A 23,088-nucleotide genomic window follows, 5' to 3' on the forward strand; every position below is an offset into this window, starting at 1 on the left:
ATTTTCACTTGTACTTATATTACCAGAAAGTTCAAAGTCAGTACACATACAAATATCTTCATTAGTAAGTCTATTTTGTATATGTTTGATGAAATCCATAATCATTTCTTCCTTTTCATATTCTCTACAGCACAAGTATTTCTGATTCTGAGGTTTACAATTTCATAAACTTTAGTAAGTTCACCAGGATACAGAAATTCTCTTTTAAACACTATGTAAAACTAACTCAATGCCTTAAACCTATACTGGTAACTGTACTGTAATTTTTTTTTAAATTTAATTTTAGTCATGTCTGCCCAATCTTTGGGTACCACTACCTTAAAGTGCTTCAAAAAGGCAACAGGTTGTACCATCTGATGTCAACTTTAGAAATTCCTTCTGCTGTATCACAATATGGTTCAAAGAATTGGTGAGAGTGCTTATGAATTAAAGTTCCTCATGTACATCTGATTCATCTACTTCTTTAAGTAGTCCTCCAGACTACTTAAAACATTCTTCTCACTATTTGCTTTAATAAATTTGCTATAGTCATGTCCATATTTTAGTTTTACTGTTTGATGAGTCTACTTATGTAGATACTTCTTCTAGGGCTGTCCTTCTGTATTAATATTATTTTTTAACTCTGCCTTACACGTTTTAATACTATTTCTCCATTTTTCCTCTTGAGTTTTAAGATTTTTAACAGTATTTGACAGTTCATCTAATGTTCTGAATTTCTCTACATCTTCAGCTATTTTCCATGTTGCCTCTAGTAATTGGCACCCAATGACAGCAGTCTCTACTCTTATGGATCTTGATGTCCTGTGATTTTGTTTTGAGACCAACACAAAGACTCAAAAGACTCAATTGTGTGTGTCTACACCACTTCATGAACAAACTACAAGAAAACATTTCCCACTTGGGACTGGTTCAGCTCACCTAATGAGTCACACTACTAACTGCAAATTGTGTAGCCTTTGCTGTATTCAGCTGACCAGCTACCATTCTGCAAAGTGAAGGTGTGCTGCTATTGTGTTGGTCAGCTGCCACAGAGTTGCTCTTGAAGATCACTGCTGCCCCATAGCCTCAGAGTCAGCATACCAAAACCTTCCATTTCATCAACATAATGTTTCTTGACTAGAATCTTTACAGTTATTTCAACATCTGAATATTTCTTGTTCCTGGCCAGGATGATATGGTCAACTAATTTCATTTATGTCTTCTGATGTGATAAGTCACTTATTAGGTTTGTACCAAATTGCCAATAACCTCTTAAGCATAAGAGTTATATTGGATGATAGTATAGTGTGTGTTCACCTACATCTTCTATGTTGTTTACTTCAGTTCCTCTAGGCAATGTCATATATTTCTCTGTTCTGCCTTGAAAATTCCTTCTTGTATCTCAAAAGCTCTCTTATTTCTATGCCTCTTATCTGCATCCTTCACCTTGGATGCAAACAGAAATGAAATAAAAGAGGATTCTTGAGGTAAACTGCTCCAAACAACTTCATTTACAAGCTGTCCACCGATGCTATTTGTAATAAATGTTAACTTCTTTAATCTTGATAGTCACATTTTCAGGCTTGATGCAATGAACCTGCTACGCAATGCTGCTGCTTCTGTCCATGTTACTTCATTTCCATTTGCAGAGGGTCGAGGGTAAGAGAGCACACAACTACTCCAGCTCACTGTGAAATAACATATCCACTTTTAACAAACTCTCATATATTATGCTTCCTTCATAAAATAAGTACAGTTGCATGTTCACAGATTGCTGTGCTATTACTCTCATGTAGTTAGGCTTATAACGGAAGCTCTCATTTAAACATGTTATGACAGAATAGTGAATAGATTACAGACTATATCTTCTTCCATTTCTGGATGTGACCATTCTTGTGAATGCAACTTTTCTCCTTGAGTTCAAAGGCACCACCAAGCCATAACTTCAAAGCCTAAACAGACCTCCACAGCAGGGTGAGATACACAATCACTAACACACCTTGCAGATATTCAGAGATCATTCATCTTTTCACAGATCTGCACATACACCACTTGAATCAGCAGTTGTCTTGTGACAGCCAGAGCGAGAGCACCAGCAGCAGCGAGTACTGTTTGTATAAAGCGTTTATTTTGCATTTTGTTTATGACCTTCCACTAAGGAAGGGATTCTATTTGTGTTTATCTGCTCTGCATAGTAACTAACAGTTCTTGATAAAACTTTACGTAGTTTTCGTGTTAGATTTCTTAGTGTTTTCTTGATCGTTTAGAACAGAAGGCGCCCTAAAACCGTCTTTTGTTTGTTTCGCGGTCGTTAGCCACTAGTCACTTCAATCAGCAGTTGTCTTGTGACAGCCAGAGCGAGAGCACCAGCAGCAGCGAGTACTGTTTGTATAAAGCGTTTATTTTGCATTTTGTTTACGACCTTCCACTAAGGAAGGGATTCTATTTGTGTTTATCTGCTCTGCATAGTAACTAACAGTTCTTGATAAAACTTTACGTAGTTTTCGTGTTAGATTTCTTAGTGTTTTCTTGATCGTTTAGAACAGAAGGCGCCCTAAAACCGTCTTTTGTTTGTTTCGCGGCCGTTAGCCACTAGTCACTTGAATCAGCAGTTGTCTTGTGACAGCCAGAGCGAGAGCACCAGCAGCAGCGAGTACTGTTTGTATAAAGCGTTTTTGTACTTATTTGCTGCGCTTAGCTTTTAAATAGTTTTTCTGGGAAAACCTAGCGTAGTTTTCGCGTCTCGTATTCAGTGAGTGTTTCTTGATTATCAGAGTAGCTCATCAGAAGATTATCTTGGGAATTTGTCACCGTATAGAGTAGGGTAAACGTAGTCATGTGTAGGGACTGTGGTTGTTGTGAGCGGACGCAAGGAGAATTGGCCACTCTTCGGGGGCAGGTGGAGGCTTTGTCTGTTAGGCTCATCGAGCTCGAGGCGCAGGCGTCGGCTCGTAGTGGCGTTGGGGCAACTGTGGTGAGACCTATGCCTACTTCGGTGGCCTTGGAATCACATGGAACCCCTGATGTCGCTGCGTCTTCCGGCAGTGAGCATCTTACCGGTCAGCCATCACTCCAGGGTGAATGGCGGACAGTGGTGGGCTCGCGCGTGCCTGGCCGAAAGGCGAAGGTGGGATCTGGCCGCGTGGCAGCTGCCTTACCCCTTTCCAACAGGTACGGGGTGCTTCCTAGTGGTGATGACATCGTTTCCAAGCCACCACAGGATGCCTCGCCTGTTGGGCCAGTGGCCGATTCTCCGGCAAGGTCCCGACAGTCACAGAGGGCGGGCCTATTAGTTATAGGGAGCTCCAACGTTAGGCGGGTTATGGAGCCCCTCAGGAAAATAGCGGGTAGGTCGGGGAAGAATGCCAGTGTGCACTCGGTGTGCTTGCCGGGGGGTCTCGTCCGTAATGTGGAGGAGGCCCTTCCGGCAGCTATTGAACGCACTGGGTGTGACCGGCTGCAGATAGTAGCACATGTCGGAACGAATGACGCCTGCCGCTTGGGTTCTGAGGCCATCCTTGGTTCCTTCCGGCGGCTGGCTGATTTGGTGAAGACAACCAGCATCGCACGCGGAGTGCAAGCTGAGCTTAATATCTGCAGCATAGTGCCCAGAGTCGATCGCGGTCCTCTGGTTTGGAGCCGTGTGGAGGGTCTAAACCAGAGGCTCAGACGACTCTGTGACTATAATGGTTGCAAATTCATCGACCTCCGTTATTGGGTGGAGAACTGTAGGGCCCCCCTAGACAGGTCAGGCGTGCACTACACACCGGAAGCAGCTACTAGGGTAGCAGAGTACGTGTGGCGTGCACACGGGGGTTTTTTAGGTTAGAGGGACCCCCCCTTGGGCGAAACGATAAAATACCTGACGGCTTACCAGAGAGGACAGTATCATCGTTGATAAAGAACGTCCGTCCTCAGAGACCAAAAACAGGAAAAGTTAACGTAATATTGGTAAACTGCAGGAGTATCCAGGGCAAGGTTCCTGAATTAGTATCTCTTATTGAAGGAAATAGTGTGCATATAGTATTAGGAACGGAAAGTTGGTTAAAACCGGAAGTGAACAGTAACGAAATCCTAGACACAGAATGGAATATATACTGCAAGGATAGGATAAACGCCAATGGTGGAGGAGTATTTATAGCAGTAAAGAATTCAATAATATCCAGTGAAGTTATTAGCGAATGCGAATGTGAAATAATCTGGGTTAAGTTAAGTATCAAAGGTGGGTCAGATATGATAGTCGGATGCTTCTATAGACCACCTGCATCAGCAACCGTAGTAGTTGAGCGCCTCAGAGAGAACCTGCAGAACGTCGTGAAGAAGTTTCGTGATCATACTATTGTAATAGGGGGAGACTTCAATCTACCAGGTATAGAATGGGATAGTCACACAATCAGAACTGGAGCCAGGGACAGAGACTCTTGTGACATTATCCTGACTGCCTTGTCTGAGAATTACTTCGAGCAGATAGTTAGAGAACCAACTCGTGAAGCTAACGTTTTAGACCTCATAGCAACAAATAGACCGGAACTTTTCGACTCCGTGAATGTAGAAGAGGGTATCAGTGATCATAAGTCAGTGGTTGCATCAATGACTACAAGTGTAATAAGAAATGCCAAGAAAGGAAGGAAAATATATTTGCTTAACAAGAGTGATAGGGCACAAATCGCAGAATATCTGAGTGACCACCATCAAACGTTCATTTCTGAGGAAGAGGATGTGGAACAAAAATGGAAAAAAATTCAGAAACATCGTCCAGTACGCCTTAGATAAGTTCGTACCGACTAAGGTCCAAAGCGAGGGGAAAGATCCACCGTGGTATAACAATCATGTACGAAAGGTACTACGGAAACAAAGAAAGCTTCATCATAGGTTTAAGAGTAGTCGAATCATAGCTGATAAGGAAAAGCTGAACGAAGCGAAAAAGAGCGTAAAGAGAGCAATGAGAGAAGCATTCAACGAATTCGAACATAAAACATTGGCAAACAATCTAAACAAGAACCCTAAAAAGTTTTGGTCATATGTAAAATCGGTAAGCGGATCTAAATCCCCTATTCAGTCACTCGTTGACCACGATGGCACCGAAACAGAGGACGACCGAAGAAAGGCAGAAATACTGAATTCAGTGTTCCGAAACTGTTTCACTGCGGAAAATCGTAACACGGTCCCTGACTTCAGCTGTCGCACGGACGCCAAAATGGAAAATATTGAAATAAACGATATCGGAATTGAAAAACAACTGCTATCACTTAGTAGCGGAAAAGCATCCAGACCAGACGAGATACCCTTAAGATTCTACAGTGATTATGCTAAAGAACTTGCCCCCTTTCTATCAGCAATTTATCGTAGATCGCTGGAAGAACGTAAAGTACCTAGCGACTGGAAGAAAGCGCAGGTCGTTCCCATTTTCAAGAAGGGTCATAAATCAGATGCGAATAATTATAGGCCTATTTCGCTTACGTCAATCTGTTGTAGAATAATGGAACATGTTTTGTGTTCTCGTATTATGACGTTCTTAGATAATACAAATCTCCTTCATCATAACCAACATGGATTCCGCAAACAGAGATCATGTGAAACTCAGCTCGCCCTATTTGCCCAAGAAATTCACAGTGCCGTAGACACTGGCGAGCAGATTGATGCCGTATTCCTGGACTTCAGGAAGGCATTTGATACGGTTCCGCACTTACGTTTAGTGAAAAAAATACGAGCTTACGGAATATCGGACCAGGTTTGTGATTGGATTCAGGATTTCCTAGAAGAAAGAACACAACATGTCATTCTTAACGGTTCAAAATCTGCAGATGTAGAGGTAATTTCGGGAGTACCGCAGGGAAGCGTGATAGGACCTTTATTGTTTACAATATACATAAATGACTTAGTTGACAACATCGGTAGCTCCGTGAGGCTATTTGCAGATGACACGGTTGTCTACAAGAAAGTAGCAACATCAGAAGACTCGTACGTACTCCAGGAGGACCTGCAGAGGATTAATGCATGGTGCGACAGCTGGCAGCTTTCCCTAAACGTAGATAAATGTAATATAATGCGCATACATAGGGGCAGAAATCCATTCCAGTGCGATTATGCCATAGGTGGTAAATCATTGGAAGCGGTAACGACCGTAAAATACTTAGGAGTTACTATCCGGAGCGATCTGAAGTGGGATGATCACATAAAACAAATAGTGGGAAAAGCAGGCGCCAGGTTGAGATTCATAGGAAGAATTCTAAGAAAATGTGACTCATCGACGAAAGAAGTAGCTTACAAAACGCTTGTTCGTCCGATTCTTGAGTATTGCTCATCAGTATGGGACCCTTACCAGGTTGGATTAATAGAAGAGATAGACATGATCCAGCGAAAAGCAGCGCGATTCGTCATGGGGACATTTAGTCAGCGCGAGAGCGTTACGGAGATGCTGAACAAGCTCCAGTGGCGGACACTTCAAGAAAGGCGTTACGCAATACGGAGAGGTTTATTATCGAAATTACGAGAGAGCACATTCCGGGAAGAGATGGGCAACATATTACTACCGCCCACATATATCTCGCGTAATGATCACAACGAAAAGATCCGAGAAATTAGAGCAAATACGGAGACTTACAAGCAGTCGTTCTTCCCACGCACAATTCGTGAATGGAACAGGGAAGGGGGGATCAGATAGTGGTACAATAAGTACCCTCCGCCACACACCGTAAGGTGGCTCGCGGAGTATAGATGTAGATGTAGATGTAGAAAGGGGCCACACAGTCTGCTGCCCCTCACTTACTAACTACTTAAAATACTTCTTTAACACACACACATATTATGTCAGCTAAGAGATAATAGTGGAATATGTTATTCTGAAGAACCTCATGTTGCTCTACAACACAAGTCTCAGCTTGTGCGTGTGTGTGTGTGTGTGTGTGTGTGTGTGTGTGTGTGTGTGTGTGTGAGTGTGTGAGTGTTTCCTACTTCAGAAGTAGTACTTTGTGTGAAAGCTTAAATATTTTTGAATTTTTTTATTGTGGCTGTCTGTGACTCATTGGCTCCTGTATGTGGTGAGTAGCAGTCTGTCTTTTTCATGTTGATGTTATTGCATCCTGGACTTTCCATTGTTTGATAAACTATTTAACGCACAGTGAGAATGTACTTAATTAATTAGATAATAGATTAGAGGCTATGGGAATTTTCTGTGACCTGTCAAAAGCCTTTGACTGTGTGAATCACAGTATTCTCTTAAGTAAATCAGAATATTATGGTGTCACCGGCAGTGGTGCAAAATGATTTGGGTCTTATCTAAGTAACAGAAACAAAGGGTGTCGTTGCAAAACACCAGTGCAGTAAACAGCCAGTCTTCATTTGGTTGGAAATTAATTACAGTGGTGTTCCTCAAGGTTCCATCTTTGGTCCGTTCCTTTTTTCTTGCATACTTCAATAACTTCTCATCTGTTACATTGCTAGATGCCAAGTTTGTTTTGTTTCCACATGATACAAACATTGCAATAGGTAGCAAGTCAAGTACAGATTTATAAATGGCTGCTAATCAAATTTTCACTGACATTAATAAATGATTTAAAGCTAATTCACTCTCATTAAACTTTGAAAAGATCCACTATATGCAGTTCCCAACATGTGAGAGATCTCTTTCCACCATGTATATAACATATGAGATCATGCAGATTGAAGAGGTTGACTGTGTTACATTTATGGGATTACAACTCATAATAAATACAGTTGGGAAGGGCCATACCATAGAATTGCTGAAGTGGCTAAACAAGTCTGTTTTTGTAGTGAGAATGATGTCAGATGTAGGAGATATAAATATAAAAAACTTACGTACTTTTTTTACTTTCTTTCTATTATGTCATATGGGATCATATTCTGGGATACCTCAACAAACTGGGTAAAAGTTTTTAGTATGCAGAAGCATGTTAAGAATCATTTGTGGTGTAAATTCAAGAACATCATGTAGAAACCTGTTCAAGGAACTTTGCATTCCAATCACTGTTTCTCAGAATATTTAGTCCGTAATGAAATTTGTTGCAAGTAATATACCTCTACTTGCAACTAATAGCTCAATACATAGTATCAATACTAGGAATAAGAACAATCTGCATAAAGACCTACAATCACTACCTTTATCCAAAAACGGGGCCCAATATTCAAGAACGAATATTTTCAATAAATTGCCAGCAACCATTAAAAATTTGGTTTCACATAAAGTATGGTTTAAACAGAGTTTGAAAGACTTTTTTATAGGCAACTCCTTGTGCTCTATAGATGAATATCTTAACAGGGACTGTTAGACCAGCTTAAGTAAAAATGTCTTTAGATTTCAGTTTTGACAAAACTTGGTCACAACAGGCAAGATTAGGTATTTTGTGTATGATAAATTTATTAAAAGTGCATAACAGTATTTAATTCTGACTGTATTAATTCTGTAAATATTAGCAGTTCTAGTGTACTGTAATGTATTCACCTATTTTGACAATCTCCTAACAAATTATCATGGTAGTGAGTATTATATACAAGTGTTTTATGTTATGTATACTTTTTGACTTGTCCCACATCCATGAGAATCATCTCATTGTTTGGGTCTGTGGATCAAAAACTGAAACTAAACTAATCTAATAAATACAAGAAAAGTGGACTAGCAAATCAGACAGAACGACAGTATGGGTAGTATTGTTAAATACAAGTTTAGGACTGTTGGAGTACCAAAGGGCAATAAGGCTGTTACCTTTTTACGAGCTGCAGATCAACGTATTGCTTTTGGATGCTCTTTATTCTTAGAGGTTATTAAGTAGTTGATTATCAGTGTTCCTTGGTTAGCTCAGCAGCAGTAATCTTCTTGTGAGTGTTCTATTTAATGTTACGTCAAATATGGTACGCAACCATACTAAACTGAGTTTAATTGCCTACAAGTGAAGACCACCTGACAGGTGTTAGTTGTTCTAAAGTGCTTCCAAAGATTGAGCTTTGCTCATAGTTTGTCAAGTGGGTGACTTCTTGTAGTTGTGACCTTTCCTCACAATATCAGGAAGTTTTATGTTAGACTTCTGAAACAATGTTACATTCATATTAGCCAGTCTCGGTGCTTGAGTGGTTACCAAGATAAATACATATTGTATAAGGGTTACTTTTCAGATAAGACCCATTTGTAAATGTGTGTGAGAGTGACTTGCAATCACAAAAGTGCATATGCAGCTCTGTTACCAGCAAGCTTTGAATGTGGTTAGATGCTATTTGCAGCTACATGTCCATTCACTGAGCTGTAGGAGTTCATGATGTTTAAGGAAATTGAATCACCCACTGAATGTGTTATTCTTGAGTGCATGAGACTCCGGTGGGACATACAAACCAGGTGACATGGTCTACTGTTTTTCGGTGTGATGATGATCTGTGACAATGCAAGGCCGCGTGTTCTGCACAGACACATCATCTTATCACATCTTTTGGATGGGAACAAGCACCTTACAGTCCAGACCTTGAAAGGTGTTTCTTGGTAATCAACAGTCCAACAACAATAAAGAAGTGAAAATTGCGGTCATGGATTGGGGTTCTTTGCAGGCAGGAGATTTATTTGTTGCCAGAATTCAAAAATTAGTTTAGTGGTATGACAAATGTTTGAACAACAATGGAAATTATTTATTAATGTAGATAAAAGTCTGTAGAACATGGACAAAAATATATTTCAGTGATGTTCACAGTATTTTTCTTCTTATTAAAATGAACCTTATTTTAAAAATATCCTTTGTAAAATGTCCACAATTTGTGTTTTCATTCATAAGCAAGAAATTGTTATAGCTAACAACAAAATAATCGTTTGAATAATTTGTAGTCAGCCACTGTGGCTGAATAGTTCTAGATGCTTCAGTCCTGAACCGCGTTGCTGCTATGGTCACAAGTTAGAATCCTGCCTCGAGCATGGATGTGTGTGATGACCTTAGGTTAGTTAGGTTTAAGTAGTTCTAAGTCTAGGGAACTGATGGCCTCATATGTTAAGTCCCATAGTGCTGAGAGCCATTTGAACCATTTGAATAATTTGTAAACACAACTATATGAAAAGGATAGGTTGGTGCGCACCACATACAGGAGGTATAGAGTGACAGACAGGCACACTGAATAAAGACTGCTAGATATTATTAACTATTGCACTAAGCAATTTGTCAGATGTAGACAAAACGCACAGACATTCACACATGCACAACTCACACACACAAAGCCACTGTCATTTCATGGTACTGAGGCCTGACTGGAAGTGCCTCCTCTGTGTGGTGAGTAGCAGTCTATCCTTTATACATTATTGTTTTTCCATCCCAGATTGCAACTAATGAGGATTTAAATTTTCGTTACAGCTGAAATCAAAACTATTTTCTCTGCCTGATTGGTGCGCACGACTTGAGTACTGTCTCCACCTTGTTGGTCCACACCACCCCAAAGATCTTCAGTCAGCTCTTGAGAACTGCTACTGGCTGATGAAAGCCATTAATGAATACAGAATTCCATCTGACAGAGTAGTGAAAGCACCTCTCCTGCTTGTAGCAGCAACTGATGGCATCATTAAACTCAGAATAAACAAACGCTATAATTTTCAAAAGGTACGCTCCAACTTTTAATTACAGTGGTAATTGACTAACAATAACTAAACAAAATTTATGATTTTTGTAAGAGTGTCCTCAGCTGATATTGAGATTTGAACACAAACAGGTGCCCTACACTCTTATATTTCTACACTTGGTACAAAACCTCATATATTCTATGTTTTTCTGCAAGCTGTTGATGTAGTGTCAAATTGTAATGCTTGCACCAGTCACACAATTTCTTGATACATATTTATTTTCACCTTTATGACTTTCTAAAAAAATAGGTCAGTTTGTTTTCGAAGTATTAAGAAGAAAATGAAAATTTAAGTTTCCTAAAACTTGAATTATGTATCATTTTTCAACAACTGATTCTTCTGTTGTCTTAACATGTAGTGCAACGGTTCACAAAATTTGTAATGCATGTTCTAACAGTAAGGATACACTAATGGAAAAGGAGCTAGTGTATTTTAGCAGTAAACAAGAAATTGGAATACACCAAGACAGAAATTGAAATGGCATGCACAATTGTGTGGTCAGGACTCAGTGTGAAGGTTGGCATAAAGTTACGATCAGTGGGTATGTAAATTATTAGAGTTGCAATTCTCTGTGACAGGTAGAACGGACACCAGAGCGCATTAGTGTTGTTGATTTTTAGTGCTCTTACTAGGCTCGATGTGGTATATAATGGGCATGAACAGGGTCTGATGTTGAATGATCACCGTGAAGGACATAAGGATGCTGCATATAAATACCTGACTAAGTTTGAAAGCAGCCTCATTGGTTATCTCCATTTGGGCATTAGTTGAATGGTATGATATCCAGATTTGTGGAGCACTCAGATACGATAGTGGCCCGATGTTGCACTGCATGGGAACTTGAGGGCAGGTATACTCATCATCAAAGTTCTGGTCAATGACATCTGAACACAACAAGGGAGGATCATTGTATTGTACACCACTTGTTATTAACAAAAGTATGATCATATATGGTATAAAATGAAATTTGTGTCTGGGAGGGAGGATAGTAAGGAGAATGCAGTATGTTATCTCAGATGGGAGAGTCATCAATGGCTGTTGAAGTAATTTCAGGCATGCAGCAGGGATGTGTTTAGGACCCTTGCTATTGATTTGTACATTAATGACCAGGCATACAGTGTTAATAGCAGCAATGCTAAATTATGAACTTCACAAAACCACATATATGTGTCACAATTGAAATCTGTCAAATCATATAAATACCTGTGAGTAATAATTTGTCAGTATATGAAATGGAATGACGATAGAGGCTCAGTCACAGGTAAAGCAGATGGCTGACAGAGTCACTTGTAGGATACTGCGAAAGTGAAATCAGTCTACTAAGGAGATTGCTAAAAATACACCTGTACAAACTATCTTAGAATATCACTTATGTGTGTGGGACACATGCCACATATAGAACAAATAGCAGATACTGAATGCATACAAAGTAGGGCAACATGGAAGGTCACATGGGAGATGTACAAAAACCTGAATTGGTATATGCTTGAAATCAGATGGCCAACTATCCTGTAAAAGTCTACTTACCATGTGTTAAGTGAGGAACTGAGAGATATATTACAACACCTAAGTACATCTCCAATGGTAACCACAAATTCAAAATTAGACTACTCACAATGTGCACAGAAGCATTTGAGCAATTGTTCTTGCACTCCATATGTGAATCAAATAGGGGAAAAGCCCTAACATGTGGTACAATGGGTCTCACAGAGTTATTCACTCAAAGATGACATTATCAGAATGCTTGGATCATTAGCAAATAGTATAGCACGTCTAAATGTCAGCTTTGTGTTCATCTGACCTGTATATAATAGAAGGAATGAGGAACCAAGTAACAAGCCTTGTAGTACACCATATCAGACTGGGATTGTTAAGGACTGCACAGTACTCTGATGAATGTAGTACTACATTTCCTTTTTCAAAATGTATTTTAAGTTTTGTGCTCTGAATCATAGATACTTCATAGTATTACAATGACCATTCACACACTTAGTGTGCTACACAAGAACTGCTGATATTATTAGAGTGTGAAATTTTGATGCATTTGTTTTTCATTCAAGACCACACTTCAAGGGGTGTTACCTTGATTCCAAAGTAATGTACCTGAGGATATAGTTTTATAGACACCAGTGAATTCCTTTAGACAGTAATGGCTATGTCAACAGTGCAGGTGGAAAACTCCTATGACACTGGAACTAAATGGCTCCTACCCTCTCAAAGAAGTATGTTATCAGTTTGAGTAGCGTAAGAATGTTGTGCATTAAATCAAATTAATACACAAGAGTAGTGCTTTGTATGTTTAAATTGTGGATCACTCTTGTACTTCTTCCTTTTCTCATTAATTTGCTATTGCAGCCATAAATGAGAACTAATATTTCTCAGCTTGTAGCAAACAACAAAACATTTCTCTACAAAACAGTTGCCATTATTGCTGCTGCTGCTTAACAGGAAGGTCAACAGTATTCAAGCTCAGTGCTATTAGAGAAGTGAGCCACTTGTGCTCTTCATTGAAAGCAACCAAGTCAATAGCAGTTGTCAGCTTGGATTTCATTTTCAAGTGCGTGGGGAGGGCATTATGTATTTCACAGGTATACTGTACTGTTTTGTGTTGTCCCCGCACAACATTATTTCAAGCGTGCTTAAAATGCTATTGTTTTCAATAAAGATTGTGGGCTCCTGTTAGTGAAGGATGACAGCCAACACAAAGCATGCTGAAATACATCATCCAAAAGTGGGATCTGAGTCCAGGATCTGCAATGCTGATATTAAAGAGCAAACTTCACATGCAACATACAGATGGTACATTCCCATAGGCTGACAGTTCTTGGACTTTTGAATCAGATTAGTAACTAAGATGATGTGTGTGCATCACTTTAGGCATCATAATTAAAGGTTTTTGTATTAATCTTTATTTTCAATATGATGTGTACACAGGACAGTCACGTATTAAATTTAGCAATATATCAACATCCTTTAACCCAAATACATAATGTGTCTTCACGACTTAACTTGCAAGTACGACTAGAAGGAATACACACAGGTTTCTTGACAGTGACAGATGAACTAGAACTACCAGTAAATGACCACACAGTCTCAGACAACATTAAAGTCTTGTAGGCTACAACATTTCAGGGGAGAAAGTTTTCCAGAGTGGTAATTCTGGCAGTGTTATTCTTATCAACTCAAACAATGGCAGTAACCACATTCTGACCACCATGAACATTATTGCTGCTCAAAGCAAAATCAAATTTCACATCACAATAGACAGAAGGACAATGAAGCAGTTACTGATAAGTGGCAGTAGAAAAATCAATGTTACACCTGATTTCTATATTATAAATTTCTTATTAGACAGTAGGAAACCACTTATACATTTAATGAACATTTTGGGGTGGCATCTCACTGACTGAGTACCTATGTGACTGTGTGGTTACTTATATGACAATGCACAATCTGGATGATGTAAGTCACTGATAACAGTTTTCTAATAATTTCAGCCACTACAAACTGCTACTATCCTGAATGGGTGTATCAAGAAAACACCTACACACTAGTGTGGCAGTGACAACACTTTGCAATGGCATTTTGTTGATGAATATTGATATTCATTGTGACCACTGTAGCTATTGTTCATATAGATAACAATAATATTGCCACAATTATTTCTTTGGAAAACTTTCTTCAACATGAGATTGTTGCTTACAAGACTTTAATGTTGTCGGAGACTGTGTAGCTATGTTCTGCTACTGCAGGGGCATATGTTTCTGTTGTATTCTTACTTCACATAGTTGCAAATTAAGTCTTTATTATATGTATTTGGAGTGAAGGCTATGCAGATATTACTAAATTTTGATTAATTGGTGACTGTACTGTGCGTGCGTTTTAATAAATTAATTTATACATTGGTCTTGTCGAAAGATGAGAAGTGGTTTATTCTTCAGTAGCCACACAGGGTGCTCACTGCAGCATCCTGTCCTCTGCGGCTCCCACTGGGTGCTCAGTAGATGTGTAAGCTGTTTATAATGTCTATAGGTGGTGTCCTACCATCTACAAACAACTTTGTGATGAAGCACTCACATATAATATTGCTAAGACTACTGCTACTGTTACATGGCCTTGATGTCTATAACAGGGTAAATTTTTATTTTGCATTCTTGAATACTGATGTCAGTGGTGACTGCAGTTTGGTTATTGCAGCTATTGTTCACGTAGATAAGAGATGTCACCCTAGTATGTTCATCATGTATACAGGTAGCATCCTGCTGTCTGCAAACAACTTTATGATGTAGGAACCAAGTATAACATTGCTACTACTGCTCATTAACACATGTGTCATAATAGATGCCAGGACGAAGGTGGAGTGACAAGCAAAGACAGGGGTAGATATTAGTAGGGTATGGAAATGCAAACAGAATGTGTGCTGCACTGGCATCTGGTATTCAACAATTTAAATATATAATTAATCAGTTTGACCATATTCACTTAAGTTTTTATGCTACAATAATTAAGTGCAGAAAACTGTTTTGACACTAGTAACTGTATAACTTATGTTTATTGCCTATCTGGTCCTACTGTGTGAACACTGAAATGGTTCACATGTTTCCAGTTTATTGCTACTGTATAAAATCATCTGTGATTTACAGCCCATGTTGTTAGGCACCGTTCAGTATTTCCTGATGCTTTTTAGTTGCAACATTGTCACAATGCAGAACACAGAAATTCATGAAGTGTACAAATGTAGCATCAGTTTTATGATTTGCAACATTGTCTCACTTTCAAAGGAGTCAAAAGACATTGTGGTAGGTGAAGTGGGCAAGGAGAGAAAGGAGGACGAAAGGTTGCAGGGAAGAGTGGATGATACATGGAAAGGGGGCAACAAAGCAAGTAGGATTGAAACTTGGCACCAGTGAGCTCCCCCCCACCCCCCCCCCCCCCCCACCACCCACCCCCATCTTCCATCACCACCACCAACACTAACACTGTCCCCACCTCTGGTGCAGACTGGGTGAGCTGCATAGCTGCATATGGCACATAGTAAAGTGGGGGAGTGGATTGGGAGGGGTGACAAAACAGAGGAAGAGGGAGAGTGTGGAGAGGAGGGTGTTGGGTCGCGTGTAGCCTAGCTTCCCATGTGAAAGACACAACCGCTACCTTTATTGCCTCTCAACCATCCTCATTCCATTATCCAGCTGGCTTGACTCTTACTTGTCACTGTTGTTGGTATTCACTATACACCCACACCCTCCTTGGCACAGAGCTTGCTGTTCACAAACACAACCTCTCCCAACATCCTCTTGACTCTGAAACCACTATGTTATTCCTTATACACCTGGAAGACTACGTCCTTAGCCATAATTACTTCTCATTTGTAATGACAGTAAATAAACAAATCTGTGGCATGGCCACAGGCACATGCATTGCACCCTTTAATGCAAACCTGTTTATGAGCCATCTAGAGGAAACCTTTGTAGCCACCCAAGATTCTACATTCATTTTCTGGTTCAGGTTCATTGATGCTATTTTTATCATCTGAACTGAGGATCAAGACTTCACCTCACTCCTCAACACCTTCTCTCATATCTGCTTTATACGTTCTTCCTACATCTAGTGTGCCACCTTCCTAGTGACTCCTACCTCATCTCTAATGACTCCTTAAATATGTATGCCCATATAAAGCCCACTAACCTTCAACAGTACCTCCAATCTGATAGATACCTTCCCTTCCTCACTAAAAAGTCTCTTCTGTGCAATCTTACCATCTGTGGATGGCCATCTGCTGTGACAAACAATTTTTTGCACAATACTCTGAAGGTCTTATTCTGAAATATGCTGGTTGATCCTTCTGCTGCCATATCTGCTGCCGACCCCTGTTACACAGGTCATAACCAAGTGGAAGACCAGGAGCAAAACCTGTCCTGTGCACTAACCCACCAAATCCTAGTCCAGTTCCATCAATGTCGGGATCATCTATTAAAGTAGTAATATTATGCACAATTTGTACTGTGGCTTGTGCACAACCTTTTGTGTTTACATGACCACCCCATGGTGGAACATGCAGCCAAACACAACACGTTCAACTTTATGGCTGCTTCGCAATGTGTGCCGTGTGGATCCACCTACCCAATAGTAACTTCTATGAATTACATAGATGGGAATTCTCATTTCAACGCATCTTCCGATCAATCCTCCTGACCTCAATCTCCTCTTGCCCTATCCTACCATTATCTCCACCCCCCCCCCCCCCACCCCCACCCCATCTTTTTGCCATTACTTCATCATTTTACACTCACACCCTCCTCTCTGTGGTCTCTCTTTTCCTGTCCATTGTTTCCCCTTTGCAATCCAGCCCTCCAAATCATTTGCACCACTTGCAACACCCTATTTGTGCCAGAGCAAGCTTTCTGGTGTCACACCCATATCCTGTCTACTTGTTACTTCTGCCTCCCAGCTGTCAGTCATTCATTCAACCCTCCAAACCTCCTTCCCTTCCTTTTTCCCCCTCACCTGCTCCATGCCACACAGTGCCTATCCCCAGATGAGCAGCAGTGTAGATAGAATGTAGTCAGCTGAGACAATGTAGATAAATTTGTGTGCATTCGTATCAATCTACTCAAAAGACTATGTAAATTTAAACACTGAGTGAGGTACCACAGTATTTAGCACACTGGCCTTGCATTCAGGAGGACGATGGTTCAAACCTACATCTGGCAATCCTGATTCAGGTTTTCTGTGATTTCTCTAAACCGCTTCAGGCAAATGCCAAGATGGTTCCTATGAAAGGGCTTGGCCAACTTCCTTCCCCATCCTTCCTCAATCCAGTAGGATGGATGATCTCCCATAAATCAACCAACCTACCAACCAAACTTAAACAGAAGCAGAACTGAAATTAATAATCTGTGGGTACTTATTTGTGATCATTGACTGGAAATTATGAGGAAAATTTCAATATTTCTTGAGCTGCTACATGTCACCTTTAATAATATGTGCTGCTGCCAACAAACAATATAAGAGCATTTTTATTCATTAAAGTTAACTGTGGGACAATGAAAGGTAATACATGTCATGACAAAAATCTTCAGTCATTTATTCAGTTATACAAACTGACATGTACATAGTGAAGTTTAAGTTGGAAATTATTCATTCATTCATTCATTCATTTTATACATACACTACGTGATCAAAAGTATCCAGAAACCCCCCAAAACATACAGTTTTCATATTAGGTGCATTGTCTGCCACCTACTGCCAGGTACTGCATATCAGCAACCTCAGTAATCATTAGACATCGTGAGACAGCAGAATTGGGCACTCCATGGAACTCACAGACTTCGAACGTGGTCAGGTGATTGGATGTAATTTGTGTCATATGTCTGTACTCAAGATCCCCACACTCCTAAGCATCCCTAGGTCCACTGTTCCCAATGTGATAGTGGAGGGGAACCATAAAGGGACATGTACAGCACAAAAGTGTACAGGCCAACCTCGTCTGTTGACTGACAGAGGCCAGCGGCAGTTGAAGAGGGTCATAATGTGTAATAGGCAGACATCTATCCAGACCATCACACGGTAATTACAAATTGCATCAGGATCCACTGAAAGTACTATGACAGTTAGGCGGGAGGTGAGAAAACTTTGGTTTCATGGTCGAGCAGCTGCTCATAAGCTACTCATCATGCCGGTAAATGTCAAATGACACCTTGCTTGGTGTAAGGAGCTTCAACATTGGACAATTGAACAGTGGAAAAATGTTGTGTGGAGTGACAAATCATGGTACACAATGTGGCGATCTGATGGCAGGGTGTGGGTATGACGAATGCCCAGTGAATGTCATCTGCCAGCATGTGTAGTGCCAACAGTAAAATTCGGAGGTGGTGGTGTTATGATGTGGTCATGTTTTTCATGGAGGGGGCTTCCACCACTTGTTATTTTGCATGGCACTACCACAGCACAGGCCTACATTAATGTCTTAAGCACCTTCTTGCTTCCCACTGTTGAGAGCAATTCAGGGATGGCGATTGCATCTTTTAACATGATCGAGCATATGATGTAATGCATGTCCTGTGGTGGAGTGGTTACACGACAATAACATGAGCCTGCTTAGAGTCCTGACCTGAATCCTATGGAACTCCTTTGGGATGTTTTGGAACACCGACTTCTTGTCAGGCCTCACCGACCGACATCGATACCTTTCCTCAGTGCAGCACTCAATGAAGAATGGGCTGCCATTCCCCAAGAAACCTTCCAGCAGCTGATGGAATGTATGCCTGTGAAAGTGGAAGCTGTCATCAAGGCATTACCTGGAGGGCACCATGAACTTGTAAGTCATTTTCAGCCCGGTGTCCGGATACTTTTGATCATATAGTGTACAGACATACATTGTGTTCAATAAATTCCATAATGAAGGAGAGCCTTTAGCAATGTGAAATGAGTCAAGTTTGTCTTCCATGTAGGAATTATGCCTTTGACACCATAACATTTTAGTTTATCTAGTAGAATATTGTAATCTACACAACTGTAGTCCATGGCAAGATCATAGAAAATTCCATTGAACCAGAATTGAGTCTGATAAATGATAAAAAAAATGCTATCACTGTGGAGATGTCTTTATGGAAGTGAAACTGAGCTGTTTTTGAAATGTTATTGTTACAAAATTGTTCTTAATACTCTGTTATAAGCTATATTCTAAAACAATTATGAGAACAAATAAAGGTGAGAGATGGATTCATAATTAGATATCACTAGTTTATAGCCACTTTTGTGAATAGGGGATATTAGCACTAGCTTCAGTCTTTCTGGAAGTACACCTTGACTCACTGACTTATTACAATGATAATTAAAGTAGATGCTACTAACACGCAAGCCTCCAGATATCACATACTCAGATAGGTACCAAACATTGTAAATAGAGTATCAACCAAAACACCAGTTGAGTTCATGCTATGTACTGTTATTCAGTAGAACAGGGGTAAATGGTAATTAAAAGTGTCACCAGTGCTACGTAGCACAGGTCAAGTATATCAGTGAGTGACCGTTCTGCAAATCTCATGCGGGTGAGTTGGTAGTGTGTGAGACTGTCACACCGGAGGCTGCATGTTCAAACCCCAGTGATGACAATTTGTTTTTATTTATGCATGAAACTGTTATATGGGAGAGCATTTCCTGGACATGTGAAAAGGCTTTGCGGAGTTTGTAGCAATGTTCTTTCGGCAGTCTGCTTTTGCTTTGTTAGTTGAAAAGCAAACTTATAGAGTACATTAGTATAGATAAGTGTGATGTTCTGCCAGGCATGAGTGACAGAACAGAGACCACTCATGATGAAGCAGCCAGTGCATTTGTAGTTTCACAGAATAAACATAAACAATCGGAACAGTAGAATATAGAAGCAATTGCATCACACATGCAGAAGTATTAATAGTCCTGTACAACACTTTCACACATAATGCAATAAAAAAAAGTCACCATTGGGATTTGAACCCAGGATCTTTGGTATGACAATCTAACACACTATCAACTTCCTAAATGCATTAGTTATTTACAGTTATGATTTTCCTGTGCTCCATAGAATTCAAGTTTTGGTTGATACTCCATCAACATACATTGGGTACAGATCTGAGTATCTGACTTCCGTAGGTTTGGGTGTAAGTCAGCATGAGATTTTAGTACTTTGGTTGAAATACCATCACTTACACAAAGAGGTACAACTTTTCTGTGATTTAATGATTTTGGCAATCTCTCTAGCAGATAATTTGTCAAAACTGATGCCTGATGGTGGAGTATACCTGAGAAAGTTAATGGATGTATTTTTAGTGCTATATTTTCCACCTGTTTTCTTTTACTGTTAGGAGACTGTGTTGAATTTAGTAGCCAATCAAGTGAGTTAGCATCATATGCTTTGCTGCTACTTTCATTAGGGAGTTAAATATCATTTGCCTTACTAAGGTTATTCATCTCATGCCTAATAATGCTCCAATTTGCCTTACTGAGTTTATTCATTCTACATCTAGTAATGTTCCTTTACCTTTGATTTGTTATTGGAATTTTGAATTGTTAGTGCATATGCAGGGTTTTTGCTTTTTTTGATGACAAGTAAAGAATTTTGTAACTTCATTTCTGGAGTGCATGTTTAAGTCTTAATTAGGGATAGCTGATTTCATTCTCTCTCTTTCCCAAAAAAAAAAAAAAGGAAGAAAGCTCTCTTATTGGCACAAGATTTTTTAACCTAAACTATTAGCCTCCTTTTATCCCAGCATCCATTATAATTATTCCTGACTGATTGTAGAAGGAAATTGGATTCATAGTGTTATAAGAATATTTTTGGAAAGACCTGGATTTATAATATACTATGTTCCCTTAGCAAACTTCTTCCCAATGTTCATCCGTCAAATACCTTCCGAAAAGTGTGACTGAGTCAGAATTTACAGTTCTGTGAAACTGTTCTTTTGTTTTCTCAGCTAGATCTGATTCATGGAAGTGTTTCATTGCTTATGATTAGACAAACCATTTATTTTGGGGCTCACAAAATAAATTATCAACTGCTGTTATGCTATATCCTTCTGTTCTTGTTGAGAATATTACTATGTGTAGAAAACCAAAGCTGAACATCAATAATTGTAAGTGAACTTCATTTGTACAATAAGCTCTCTCTAATCTGGCCAGTCCTTACCTATATGGGTGCTGGAGTAGTGGAAGTGCCAGATTATTGATAGTTCTGAAATTTAATTTAAACTCATATGGATTATACTTTAACATATCCAAAGATACATTCACTTCATAGAAAACTTTGTTCTTGAGTGTGTACATATACAGTAGTATTGCTCACTCTGAAGCACGTCCTGAACTTGTAGTTGACGCAATGATGGTATGTGACTAATGATGATACGTGTCTCCAACCACTCACAACCACTTTACAAGCATTACATCAGTACTGCATGTATCTGGTTGTTGCATAATGTGCTCCAGGAAGATGTCTGCAGCTTCAGCACCAGCAATGTAAGACATCTTCATGATCTCTCTTCCTGTTTTGCTTCCCCTTTTAGTCATTACTTTTCTGCACACTTTCAATTATTTCTTCAGCTGTTAAAATTTTGTGTAACTGACAGTTTTTCCTATTCAGCCACTTAGCAACACATTCTTCATCAGTTTCTCTTCCTCTTGGAATGTATAGCACTGTTTAACATTAAATGAAATATCAACATTGTTGCACATGATGATTCATTTCTGCTTGATAAACAAGAGGCTGGATGTAGACCCAGATTACTGAGAAGTTGAACTACTGAGAGCTGAATTAGTGAGAGTTTAGTGTACCACCCAAGTTTAAATCAGTGTTAAAATCTCTACATACAGTGATGTACCGTGGATGCAGGAAGGTACGTGATTTGAGGGGTGATAGTGTTGGTGATTCTGAATGAAAGACTTCCAATGAACACCTGTATGGCAGCCACACAGTACCTCACTCAAACATATCCTGCACACTGGATAAGTCACCATGAAGTCATTTCTTGGCCACCAAGGTCACCCGAAGTGAAATGACCATTGAAATAATCAGTAAAGGCAACACTACATAGCCTAATATTGCTTTGTATTCGCATGTAAGTACTGGTGAAGAAGGACGTGATGCCGCCCAGGTACTCAAGTAACATAAGTGAGCTCAAATCCGCTACACACCAGCTGCCTATAACAGCTGTAAAATGCAATGCAGTTGATGGTGTATATTTTTAACATCTTTTGTGAGGAAATGAATAGAATTAAACAAAACATTAGATCAATACTTTTCATTTACTATCATCTGCATTTGTTGTGTTCCCCATTGTTTTAATTAGTTTTCTTGGAAACTGTTAATAACAGGACCCGACTGCAAATTGTTGCTCATGTCGGCACCAATGACTCCTGCCGTCTGGGTTCAGAGGTCATCCTCAGTTCGTACAGGCAGTTGGCGGAATTGGTGAAGGCGGAAAGCCTCGCTCGTGGGGCGAAATCAGAGCTAACTACACTCCTGGAAATGGAAAAAAGAACACATTGACACCGATGTGTCAGACCCACCATACTTGCTCCGGACACTGCGAGAGGGCTGTACAAGCAATGATCACACGCACGGCACAGCGGACACACCAGGAACCGCGGTGTTGGCCGTCGAATGGCGCTAGCTGCGCAGCATTTGTGCACCGCCGCCGTCAGTGTCAGCCAGTTTGTCGTGGCATACGGAGCTCCATCGCAGTCTTTAACACTGGTAGCATGCCGCGACAGAGTGGACATGAACTGTATGTGCAGTTGACGGACTTTGAGCGAGGGCGTATAGTGGGCATGCGGGAGGCCGGGTGGACGTACCGCCGAATTGCTCAACACGTGGGGCGTGAGGTCTCCACAGTACATCGATGTTGTCGCCAGTGGTCGGCGGAAGGTGCACGTGCCCGTCGACCTGGGACCGGACCGCAGCGACGCACGGATGCACGCCAAGACCGTAGGATCCTACGCAGTGCCGTAGGGGACCGCACCGCCACTTCCCAGCA

General features: G+C 40.2%; 1 protein-coding gene across 1 annotated transcript in view; it reads left to right on the forward strand.

Annotated features, from left to right (window-relative positions):
* The window catches only part of LOC124606090 (fatty acid synthase-like), a 448,407-nt gene that overhangs the window by 419,840 nt on the left and 5,479 nt on the right, over positions 1 to 23,088 (forward strand). Inside the window, exon 33 of the mRNA XM_047138055.1 lies at positions 10,320 to 10,562. Coding sequence (XP_046994011.1) covers positions 10,320 to 10,562 — 243 coding nt within the window. The remainder of the gene's footprint in view (positions 1 to 10,319; positions 10,563 to 23,088) is intronic.

Source organism: Schistocerca americana, chromosome 3, assembly GCF_021461395.2.
Source record: "Schistocerca americana isolate TAMUIC-IGC-003095 chromosome 3, iqSchAmer2.1, whole genome shotgun sequence".
Classification (NCBI taxonomy): domain Eukaryota; kingdom Metazoa; phylum Arthropoda; class Insecta; order Orthoptera; family Acrididae; genus Schistocerca; species Schistocerca americana.